Here is a 12,727-nt window from a genome sequence, read left to right on the forward strand (position 1 = left end):
AGGCGGACGTGGGAATCCCTCTGAACCCCTCTGTTCATAATATATCACTTCTAGCCAAACTGCTCAAGGGGACATTTTGTGCTTTGCCTTGCTCTCACAATAGCTGATACGTGATTATTCTTAATTTGCCTACGAAACACATTGGATTCTTACGACAGATGAGGCAGAATTGTCCTCTAAATCGAGGATCTCCATTCCCTCAGTGTGACTGTAGCACTGATGATGGTGTTTCTGGCTCGATGTGAGGAGGAAGTGTGGCTCCTTGGGTGCCATGACCAGCTGTGGCCACAAGGCCCTCAGCTGCCTAGACCCGTTTGGCAGGTGTAGGAGCCAGTGCTGGGCCAATTCTCTTAGCAGAGATGCTTGGCTGCCTGGGTCAGGGATTTCCCCATAGACAGAGCTGCTTTTTCTGCACTGAAATTCATACTGCCTAGCCACTTGACTCTTTTCAGAACAGAGATGGGTGGAATTAGTTTAAACTTGTATTACCATAAAGGCAGTAGGAAGCTGGCTTTTGAGAGAAACTTCCCCGTAACCCCCAGGACCTGCGGAGAAAGGCTCACAAAAATAGAGAAGGACCAATAGAGCACTTTGTTTCTAGTTTCTAGTAAGGGGCAGTCATTCAGGGTCAGTCAGAAGTCATTTGATTCCCTCCTGAGAAGGTGGGAAGGATTCCAGCCTTGGGGTAGTATGTGTGCATATTAAGAAAGAATCGTGGAGAAAGGAGGCTTTTGTGATGCACCATAGCTAAAAACGGCTTGGAAGCTACTATTCACCCCAAAGAAACCATGCAGAATACTGTTATGATGGGAGAGGCAAGAGAAGGAAGGATCTTGGATTTTATTAATGGCTTTTTGAAGGATATAATGAGGTAAGGAAAGGGGAGTGTTTTAATCAAAGGCCATTGAGATTTGAGGTGCAGGTGCATATCCAGAAAAGCAGTTGTGGTTTCACGTGACACTGAGTTATTTACTTCTCTTCCCCCCTTCTTCCTCTCTGGTGAAAAAGGAGCCAGGGATCTTGAATTTGTTCAACATAATCTGCCTTGGTATTAGCCACCCACATGAGAAGTTCTGTGGTGTCTTCTCTCTTAGGTCTTGGCCATGAGACCCTGGATTCAGGGAAGTGCAGCCAGGGAAGAGGACGAGCATCCTTATGAGCTCTTGTTAACAGCAGAAACAAAGAAGCTGGTATCCGTGGATGGAAGACCAAAAGGTACACCCCCACCCCACCCCGCTCCCATCAGAGACAACCTTGAAAGGGTTTTTTAAAGTTTGTGATCCTGAGTGGAAGGAGAGGATGATGTTCCTTGGGAGAAGGGAGCTGGGTGTCATAGCAGTTGGGGGTGGTGGGTGTTGATTATGAGCTTTCATTGTCAATGCCCTGTGTTAGGTAGAGTTGGCTCACCACCCTTCAGCACGCGAAGCAAGGAGGTGGTTAGGTCAGACCAGGTAAGAACCATGGAAGGAGAAATGGCCCGCAGCGTAACGGAGCTTGATTTGGGGTATCCGTCATAAACCCTCAAGTTAAGGCTGTGGAAAAACAAGCCCAACAAGTCAGTCCCTTTGGGGGCAGGCTGACGGCACAGGCTCTGCTTTGAGTCCTGACCTCACAGTGAGACGCTCCTGGGGAGGGGCCCGTGATTGGCTGCCACCCGGTAACTAGAGTGCTCTGTCGCCTTGGCCTACTTTCATTGCCTCTGCAAAATTCCGTCTCCTCCGTGAGGGAGTGAGTGCCGCAGGACGGACAGCCAGGCAGACGATGTAAACGCGGTCACGACAGGGGTGAGCGCACTGCTGGAGAGTGTGTGACAGCCTCGTTCTAAGGAAGAACAAGAAGGGGCAGTGCCATTCCCCCTGCAGTTGGAAGGAACTTCTGTGGCCTCTCCCAGCTCTTTATAGCTCTCAGGTACTAGGTCCTTCGTGGGGTATTATTTGTGCCTCCTTTCAATGCTAAGACAGTCACGCTTCCGGTAAGGATGGGGGTTGCGATGGTTTGTTTGGAACTGCCCTCTGCTGGGCCTGTCAGAGGGTAGGGGGTGGCAAAGAGGACATGTGCGTATGTGTATGATGTGGTAGACCTTGTTTTTAATGGTCCTGTTTAAGAGGTTTCTCTTCCAGCATGCAGAAACTTTGTGGTCATTTTTATAGTGGTTGTTTTGTTTTGTTTTTTTATGGTTTCCATTTGGAGCTTTAAAAAAAAAAGTTATAATTTAAGTACAATAAACTGCCCCTTTTGTGTACAGTTCCGTGAAGTCTGACAAATACAGTTATATAACTGCCACCACATTCAAGATAGAGAATGGCTTTATCACACCAGAAACTCCCTTGTGTCCCTTTATAGCCAGTCCCGCACCCCTCCCTTACCTCTGGCAACCACTACTTTTATGTCTGTTCCAAGAATTTTGCCTTTTCCAGAATGTCCTATAAATGGGAAGCCTGCAGTATGTACGCTTTGAGTCAGGCCCCTTTCACTTAGCGTAATTTCACTCGAGATTCATCCGTGTTGTTGTGTGTACCAGTAACTTGTTACTTTTCATTCCCAAGTAGTATTCCATTGTATGGATGCACCACAGTTTATGCATTCTCCAGTTGAGAGGCATTTGGGTCATTTATGGTCCTTGGCGATTACAAATCAAACTACTATGAACATTTGCATACAAGTTTTTGTATGAATGTCGGTTTCATTTCTCTTGGGAAAACACTAGAAATGGAATTGCTGGGTCCTAGTTGAATTATATGCTGCACTTGGTAAGAAACTGCCACACGGTGTTCCAGAGTGCTTATACCGTTTTGGTTTTCCATCGGAGTTACAGTTGCTATGTCTCCTCCCAGCACTTAATATTGTCAGGTTTTCAGAATTATAGTCCTTCTAATAGGGTGCCTAGTGATATTTCATTATGGATCTAATTTGCATTCCCCTAATGACTCATGAAGTGAACACCTATTAATGTGATTATTTGCCATCCATATGGCTAATAAAGTGTCTGTTCAACTCTTGCTCTTTAAAAAAAGGGGGGGTTGTTTGTGTTCTTATGGAGTGGTGAGAGTTCTTTGTATGTTTTGCATACTATTTATCAGATATATGATTTTCTCCTAGTCTGTGGTTTCTCTTTATTCCCTTAACAGTGTCTTTTGAAGAGCAGAGGCTCTCATTTTTGATGAAGTTCAATGTGGATAAGTGGATAAGGTCACAACTATTTTCTCCTATATTTTCTTCGAGAAATGTTGTAAGTTTAGGTATACGTTTAGATCTGTGACCCATTTTGAGTTAATTTTTGAATATGGTGTGCGGTATGCTTCAAAATTCATTTTTTTGCACATAGATATCCAGTTATTTCAGCATGATGTGTTGAAGACCATCCTTGTTGCCTTTGTCATGTCGTTATTCTTGCTCAGAATTGTTTTAGATATTCTAGTTCCTCTATCTTTCAATACAAAAATTTAGAGTGAGCTGGTTCATTTCTACAAAACATCCTGCTGGATTTTTATTGGGGTTGTGTTGAATCTATATGACAGTCTGGGGGAGCTATCTTAACTGTATTGAGTCTTCTAATCACATTGGTGGGTTTTTAATTAAAACATATAGAGCAAGTGGAGTAGAGCACCAATGAGTTCTCAGCTGTTTAATAATAAATCATACTGAAATTAACCCTTAAAAAGCAAGTAATTAATGTAATGCTCTGTTTCAAACTGGTTCTCAAGGAAGCATTTTTAGTGTCGAGGAGGAAGGAGATTATAATTCTTTCTCTCTTTCAGAGGCTTGATCTGGACCCACTATAAGATAGCTGCTCAGCCTTTGGAAGGAAGAAAATGAGAAAGTCAGACAGACTTCATAAATGGGGACTGGTCTCCTTGGCTGACAAATGCAAGAATTTTCTTTTTTCTTTTCTTTTCTTTTCTTTTCTTTTCTTTTCTTTTCTTTTTTTTTCTTTTCTCTTCTTTCTCTTTCTTTCTTTCTTTCTTTCTTTCTTTCTTTCTTTCTTTCTTTCTTTCTTTCTTTTTTAAGTTTATGTATTTATTTGAGAGAGAGAGACAGTGAGAGTGGGGAGATGCAGAGAGAAAAGGAGAGAGAGAGAGAATCCCAATCAAGCTCCACACTGCCAGTGCAGAGCCCAACACGGGGCTCGAACTCTTGAAACCGTGAGCCAAAACCAAGAGCTGGACGCTCAACCACTCAACTGACTGAGACACCAAGGTGCCCCAAATGCAGGAATTTTCTATCCCAACTCAAGAGAGATCTCTAGGTTAAGGAGGAAACCGCCACGGAGGACTTAAGACCTCCCATCTACTCCTCCTTTGCTTTGGTTTTAGTTCTGCAGTACTGGGCTAACTGTTAAAAGAGTGGGTGGTGCGGGAAGCAGATTTAATTGAACCACAGCCTGTGGGGTGTGCCTGCCTCCAGGCGAGCTGCTTGGGTCACTCAAAGAGCTTTCAGACAAAGGAGTTGAGGCATTAAATATGAAAATGGGCTCTGCCAGTTTCTCTGTAGCCTGGAAGCAATGCTTGCTAAAGTTGGTAAATGTGAGGCAAGTCTGCAGATTAGATCATGGATTAATACATAGTCTTTTCTGCTTTTCCACTAAGGTCCTTATCTTAGGCAGCTTTTAGAAATTAATTCATCAGTTCTCAAAAGGCCATGCTAATGAGACTACCAGAGCTTTCAGCCCTCCTTACTATAATTCAAGAAACTACAGTATGAGGGATGGGATGGGAGATTGTTTACATTGCATTTTAAGAGTGTATTTGTATTAGCTCACAGGAAAAAAAAAATTCAAAAAATATAGAAGTGAATACAAGTAAAATGGTCAAGTCTTCTCACCTCTCGGCTACTCACAGTTGCTGGAGATGTCCACAGTTTGAAAGTATAGTGTCAACTTAAGGTCCTTTGCTGTCTTTATTTAAAAAAAAAAAAAAAAGTGACTATGTGAGATTGTTTTGTTTGTTTTTAACATAAAATGTATTTTACAAACTGTTTTGCACACTTGTTTATTTGTTTTTAATTTACCTTGTCTATAGATCATGGGTACAATTTTGTTTTAGTTCTTAAAGATCTGCCTTACCTTATTCTTTTTTAATGGTTGTTAAATATCCCACGGCTCATTTTTCCATTCTCTAGTAGATGGATATTTATGTTGCTTCCAGTATTTCTCTGTTATAAATTAAGCTGGTGTGGACATTCTGTACACATATTCTTACATGCTTATAAGAGTATTTCTTAAAAGGCATTGATAGAAAGTAGAATTAGGCAGCCAGAGTGCAAGTACCTGTCTAGATCTAACTGGTGGAGCTGAATTGCCCTGCTTGATTGCTTATGAGCACACACTTTCCCATTCCTTTGCCAACTTGGGATATTAATACTCTTGAATGTTTTTCACCATGGTAAGCCAAAAAAGTGTCCCTTGTATTTGGCCTTTGTGTGATCTAGTGAAATTGAGCATCTTGTTTATTAGTGTTATATAGTCTGTGAGTGGCCTATCTTTTTTTTTTTCTTATTTTTCTATTTAGAAATTAATTAACGGTACCAGAAACATTTCATATAAATACTGGTAATATTTGGCCAAAGTGATACTCAGGAGAAAGTTTATATTCTTCAATTTGTTATAAAAAAAAGAAAGACTAGGGGCGCCTGGGTGGCACAGTCGGTTAAGCATCCGACTTCAGCCAGGTCACGATCTCGCGGTCCGTGAGTTCGAGCCCCGCATCAGGCTCTGGGCTGATGGCTCAGAGCCTGGAGCCTGTTTCCGATTCTGTGTCTCCCTCTCTCTCTGCCCCTCCCCCGTTCATGGCCTGTCTCTCTCTGTCCCAAAAATAAATAAATGTTGAAAAAAAAAAAAAAAAAAGAAAGACTAAAACTTAACCAAAAGAAAGTAACAGGAATAAAGATAAAAGCAGATAGTATACTTCACATACTTCATGGTATGTGTGTTACATTTCAGTTAGTTAAAGAAAAAAATAAAAGTAGAAATAAGGAAGTTTAAAAAAAATAGACTTGACCATTACAATGAAAACTTTTTTTTTTAAAGATCTCTGACAATTCTGATCAAGAAAAGAGGAAAAAACACAACATGTAGGAATAGTATAAAGAACATATATAAGCACAGATTTAGAGAATTTTAAAATAATAAGAGAATTTCTAGGAATAAATTTTTGTGGTTAGTTAGGTTGCTGCCATCCCCCTAGGATGAATTGTCTGGGACCCTTAATGGTCCGTCACAATGACTGGTTGAGGTGGGGTTTCCAGTAGCATTTAGTGCTTGATGAGTAAGCATCTTGATGACAAGGTATGCATGATAATCTGGTAGTTGCAGATTACCATTTATGTCTGTAGATATAACAAAAACTGACAGAAGTAGAAAGCAGCCAATGAAGCAGAAAACTCATCCCTCTACAAAGGCACTAGGCCCAGATGGTTTTATGGTAGTTTTATGCAGCTAGGTATTCCTCTGTTATTTAAGTGATTTCCAACATAGAAGTCTTCTGAAATCCTTATTCAGGGCTAGCATAACTAGCAACGAGAGCATGTTTCCAGTTTCATGTGGCATAGTCATTTATTTCTCTTTAGCATTTAACTCTTTGCCCACTGGGCACTCTGGACATACTGTTCTGAGAAACTGGACAACCTTCCAGGTTTGATAGCAAGTGGGAAAGTAGCCAAGAGCTCTAAAAATCATTGTTCTCTGTGGTGCTTTCTGCAGCATCCACTGATAGTGCTTAGGTCTAGGTGAAGTGGTTACTTAGCTTAGGACAGTGATGAATGATTATCTGAAGACAGTGATACATGTGGACTCTTTGGCACGCAGCTGCACTCTGAGGTTTTTTAGATGGAAGTAAGTCAATATTCCTGAGAGCCATGCGTTTAGATCTAAGTGAAGTTTGTGCATGAGCACGAAGACCTTAATCCTCTTGGAGGGGAGGAAAATGTTATTTTAGCTTCTCCCTCTACTCCCATGTCCCAAGCGCTGCCAGTTCCTGAGCCTTTAGAAAATTCATAGTATAAGCCTTGGCTTTTCCCTTTGCCAGCTTGGGATTCTCAGGTATGCTTCCATCTGTGTCCCATTTTTATATTTGGTTTAGTAAGACTTCAGGAAGAAGAGTAAGTTGGTACCTGTATTCAATCCACCATCTTTACCTGGAAGCCCATGCTAGCTTTTCATGGTAGATTCCCAGGAGTAAGTTTGGATGCTTTTTCCAAATGCAAAATATATATATATACATATTTATGTGTGTATGAGACAGTTTAATAATTAAGCCTTATCTTTAGCAGCTTCCTCGTCTCTCACCTTCTTCCATTAGAGGAGCTTCTGCCAAAAGCCCTACTGTTACAACTGCCTTGCTCTTATCAATTTCTATTTCTTTTTTTTTTTTTATTTTTTTTTTCAACGTTTATTTATTTTTGGGACAGAGAGACAGAGCATGAACGGGGGAGGGGCAGAGAGAGAGGGAGACACAGAATCGGAAACAGGCTCCAGGCTCTGAGCCATCAGCCCAGAGCCTGACGCGGGGCTCGAACTCCCGGATCGCGAGATCGTGACCTGGCTGAAGTCGGACGGTTAACCGACTGCGCCACCCAGGCGCCCCTCAATTTCTATTTCTGAGTTGGAATAGTTTGCTTTTCTTTCCATTGCAAAACAAGTCCAAGCCTTGTGAGGTATATACATCTGTATTTTCTTCCATAAAATGTATCGACGGCCATTTATATACATATGTATATGTGAGGCATACGTAAAATACACGAAAGGGTATTATATGTTAAATATATGTAAAATACACGAAAGGGTAAATAATATGTTAAATTTTTATAGATTGGTGTAAAGTAATTTTGAAATTCAAAAGATGGATAAATTATGTTAGTGCAGGAGATCAGGAAGACTTTATGAAGGAAGTAGCATTTGAGCTAAACCCCAGAATAGAGAATTCTATTTAGTAGGCAGAAGTAAGGAGGAAGGAGAGGGTCTTCCAGCCAGAGGGAGTGGCATAAACAAGAGTAAAATGTTAGGAGATGATAGAGCTCGTGTTTGGAGAATGGTAAGTAATCTAGTTTGGCTCAAACAAAGAACTGGTTGTGTAGAGTATTGGATCTCAAATGTCAGTCATTATTACAAAGATAGTGCAGTGTTGTTGAAGCTTTTCGAGTAAGATGGCAGGATTGAAGCCATGCTTTACATATGTATAATTGTGGAATCTTTGATTGCAGTTGGGAGAGACTAGAGGCAGGAATATCCTGAAGTCAAGAGACTTCAAGGAATCTCTTGAAGGAAATTAGGCTCTAAGCTAATAGTAGGAAGTGATAGGAAGGAAGGGTATGGATGTTGGAGGTATTGTGGAGGTAGAATTAACGGGACCTTACAATCAAATGTGGAAGAATCGGGAAGAGGGGGTATTCATGATGATTCTTAGGTGTTGAACCTGGTTATTTGGGAAAATATGGTGCACCTAACAGAAATAGGGGCTTGAGGAGGGACATGTTTGAAGGAAGATGTTAAGTTCAGTTTTGCATATGTTAAGGATATTAAAGATAATGAATATTGGGAAAGATACCCCATAAATAACTTAGAAGTGTAGGTCTAGTGTTCAAGAGAGATAGAAAGATTAGAAATGCAGATTCAGGGATCATCCAAGTTGAGGTGGTGGTTAACATAAAAGATAATCAGTTGCTGAGGGAAAAACTAGAGAGATTGAAGAAGTCAAGAATATAATCTATATTTAGAAGCACAAGGGTAAAGAAACATAGGAAGATAACCAGGATAATGCAGTGTCATAGAAGCCAAGGCTGAATGTGATGAAAACCCCAAAATAACTGTTGTTTAAATAAGACAGAAGTCCAGAGGTAAGAAGTCAAGGGCTAGCGTGACAGTTCATGATGCTCAAGAAACCAGTTTCTTTCTGTCATCATGGTTCAAGATGACTATTCAAGTTCAAGCTGTCAGCATAGGAAGAAAGAAAAGGAGAGAACTTTAAAGATAGTTCTCAAAAGTTGCGCTTTCTCTTAGAACCCGTTGGCCGGAATTTGGTCATGTGACTGTACCTAACTACAAAGAAGATGGGAAATGTAGTCTTTAATGTAGGTGGTTTGACCCAATCCAAAAAACCCCATGACCAAGCAGGAAGGGGAGAGTGGGTACCAGGGATAACTGGTAAACTGTGTCACATGATAATAGAAAGAGCTAGAAGCAATGAAGACTAGAAAAAGGCTTCAGCAGTTAGAAGGCTATTGGGAAAATTCAAGATGGGGAGATACTTCCCTGAGGTAGGTGGGAAGAGATCAAATTATCCCCAAGGTTTGACATGTGTGGTATTGAGAACAGGTAAGGAAGTTTGTCTGATCTAAGTCTTCTCAGGAAATTGATGTCATTACCCAAGAGTATAGGTGCTGTGGGAAAGATGACAGTCTAAAAAGAGTGGGAGAAATGAGGAATCAATCTTATGGTGATACCACAGTTTTCAAGAGATGAATAAAAGGGTAGCTAGGCTTGGTAGTAAACTTGGATTCTTGCTCTACCACTTACTGGTTGGTGACCTTGAGGAGTCATTTAACTTCTTTAAGCTTCATTTTCTCCATGTAAAGTAGGGATTCAAATTCTTACCCCGTGGTTGTGAATATTAGAAAAGAAAGTGTTTAGCAGCATGTCTAGCATAGAATAACTGGTACCTAATACACTGTAGCTATTGGAAGCCAGCTGAGGACTCAGTTGTTTCTTGAGTATTCAACAGGGCTCAACATTCCAGCAACTGGAGGAGAGAAAGCAAATGGTTGTGAATACCCAGTGCTGGAACTGGCAGCAGATCAAGGGAAATAGAGACAGCAAGTGTGCTGTTAAATTAGGCACGGTTAAGTATCATGGCTGGTTGGAAACTGATCCAAGCAGAGCTGGTGTATTAAATAGGGAAGTTTGAGGGGCCACAGAGAGGGGACAGACTCTTCAAGAGGAGTTTAAGGAAATGGGGGAGATGTCAGGTAATCAGGACCAAGTCAAAGTAGAATAGTCCGAGTCCCAAAGCTGGGCTGTACCTGTGGGTGCTGCAGTGAGTGGAGGTTCCTGACCTGAAAGTTTTTCCCCCGCTGTGCTGGCACACATCACCCTGACCTGAACTCGTAGAACGACAGGACCTTCTCTGGCATTTGAGTTTTATTCTATCTAGAGTATAGGGCCACTTAGAAGAAACCAGTCTCCTTTGCAGAGTCGAGAGAAAGGAAACCAGCCTCTGGGTGCAGTGTTAGCATGAAGAGCAGTTCGGAAATGGTTGTAAATGAAAAATGATGATAATGATAGCTACCATTTAATGAATGCTGCTTATGGGCGGCCATGTGCTGAGTTCATCTACACTGATTAGGTCATTGTATATCTCATGACAAATCTTCCGGGTAGGGGCTATTTTTATCACTGTTTAATAGATGAGAAAGAAGTTTGGTGTTAGAGCTGGGTCTTAAGCCCCAGTCTAGCTGAATCCAAAAAGCCTGTTTAACCATGAGGTTAAATCATTTCATCCAGAGCCCTGCTGCTATTCACGTTCTTAGCATCATAGAACTAGAAGGGAACTTAATTCATCTAATCAGTGTCAAATCATACTAAATGTCAAAGCCCTAGACAATGCATTTACAGCCATTCATTTTTTAAAAAAAGACCCAGGGAGGGACTATAACTTGGACCTCCTGAATCCCAGTCCAGGTCTCTTTCTGTTTCTCTGATTGCCGTGGACCAGAGAATGGATGCTAGGTCTACTTGTCTTATCAGATCATAGTCGCCAGCAAGTCCCTGCATAACCTAGTCGGCACCTTCCTTCTGAGGAAAACACGGTGGCTCTTCAAAAGTAGCCAAGGACTTAGGAGTTCTCCTGGGCACACCCAGTTCCTGGTGCTCACCATAGCCACTGGGCAATTGGAGGGTTCCAATCCTAACGGAAACGAAGAAGGCACAACAGTCTGGGTAGCCAGAGTAACCTTCTTCTCTGTGTCCGAGGGTTGATTTGACTTAGCAAGTTCTCACACACGCTGCATTTTTTTGCCCTAATTTAAACAGACAGGGGTGGGAGGGGGGTGATTGAAAAATGTGTAAATGTTAAAATGTTATTGTTCAAAAGCCCTTGAGATCCCCCGTGGATCATCATAGTAATTAAAATGCAGCACAGAAGACCCCTTGCTTCAGCGGCTCACAGGGTAAAAGGAAAATGAACACCCAGAATGAATAAAGATTGAAAGTTGAAGGGGCTGGGAATTAGCATGCTGCTGTGTGCTACTCAATAGAGCAGATGGCCTTGATATATGGGGAGAGTAAGGAAACAGCTGTCCCTGTGTCCTAGCCCCTTGTCTCTCTCCTAGAAGGGCAGGTTGTAGGGATGGCTGAAGGCAGTATGGGAGGAGGAGTGGAAGCTGTGTAGTTTTTTTGTTTTGTTTGTTTTTTGAGAGAGTGCACGCATGCGTGCACACACATGCGGGAACGAGCCAGGGAGGGGCAGAAAGAGAGGAAGAGAATGTTAAGCAAGCTCCACGCCCAGCGTGGAGCCCCACACAGGGCTCGATCTCATGACCGTGAGATCATGACCTGTGCTGAAATCGAGTTGGAGCCCAGGCGCCCCAGAAGCCGCATAGTTCTAAGGTGGGAGCGCAGTGATTCCCAGTCAGGGAAAGCCTAAGGCCTGAGGATTCTCTTCTGCGAGTCTGAAAGTCTGTGAGTGCCCAGGCACCGAGGTTCCTGTCTCTGCTTTTTCTAATGTATTTCCACTAAACTTTAAGCCTATCAAGACCTTATTTCTCCTTCAAGGCCCTGCTCAAAAGCTACATCTTCTGAGAATCCTTCTGGCTGAAAACAATCACACTTTCCTTTCTGCTCACTGTGCATTTGGTTTATTCATCTATTAATTTTCGCCTGGAATTCTAGTCACTTGTGCATATGCTAGTTTCTTTGGATAGCTGGTAAGCCCGTTGAGCACACTCAGTGTCTTCATCTTTTTTATCTCTTGGGTGGCCCATGAAGACAAACATTTTGCATGTGCTTATTGATGGAATGGGTGGTTACAGCCACAGTTCTGGGGCCTGTATCTCACTTCAGCCCTTCTTGCTCTATTACCTTCTGTCCCTTCCTTCTGCTGTCGAGAGTTGTAAGGATGATGAAGGCGATGGATGTTTGTATGTGTCACGTACGCTGTCTTTGGTGAGCTTTTGCACAAACCTACGAGGAACAGACAAGTTATTGGTCTCATCTGTGAGCAAAATGTGTTGTAATGGATCCTGTGCAGAGAATAATAAGAATTGTTAATATCTATTGAGGGCTGGCATGTGCCAAATGTGGTGCTGGGTGCTTTACATGTATAATTCTCACAACAATCCTAGGAAGTACGTACTATTATGATTCCAAAATTATAGGTGAGAATACTGGGCACAGAGAAGTTAAGTAATTTGCTCACTCTCTGGCTCATGATCAGTGCCTTATATTAACATTATATTAACACATTTTATTAATGCCCTAAGAGACCCAATATTATCCTGACTTTACAGAAGGAAAGGACCTCTGAGTAGTTCTTTTCCTACCTGTTGATTTTGCCAGGAAATCTAGCTTATCCTTGGATATAGTTTTTTATGGGGCTTATTAAGATCCTGAAGGTCTTAGATCTTGACAAGCTTTTCAAATACCAAGGTGTCTTTCCTAGGGAATTGCCTGGGTAAGTCATGTAATTATAAGAATCCCTTTCTGTGATTTCTTATACCCCATAAAGTATTGGTAGATTGT

The 12,727-nt window shown here is 41.8% G+C and overlaps 1 protein-coding gene across 8 annotated transcripts in view; it reads left to right on the forward strand.

The window, feature by feature from the left end:
* The window catches only part of ANKS1A (ankyrin repeat and sterile alpha motif domain containing 1A), a 180,361-nt gene that overhangs the window by 91,242 nt on the left and 76,392 nt on the right, over positions 1-12,727 (forward strand). For all 8 annotated transcript variants that reach the window (XM_047860139.1, XM_047860138.1, XM_047860140.1 and 5 more), the window contains one exon: positions 1,095-1,215. In XM_047860139.1, the coding sequence (XP_047716095.1) occupies positions 1,095-1,215 (121 nt within the window). The remainder of the gene's footprint in view (positions 1-1,094; positions 1,216-12,727) is intronic.

Source organism: Prionailurus viverrinus, chromosome B2 (genome assembly GCF_022837055.1).
Source record: "Prionailurus viverrinus isolate Anna chromosome B2, UM_Priviv_1.0, whole genome shotgun sequence".
Lineage (NCBI taxonomy): Eukaryota > Metazoa > Chordata > Mammalia > Carnivora > Felidae > Prionailurus > Prionailurus viverrinus.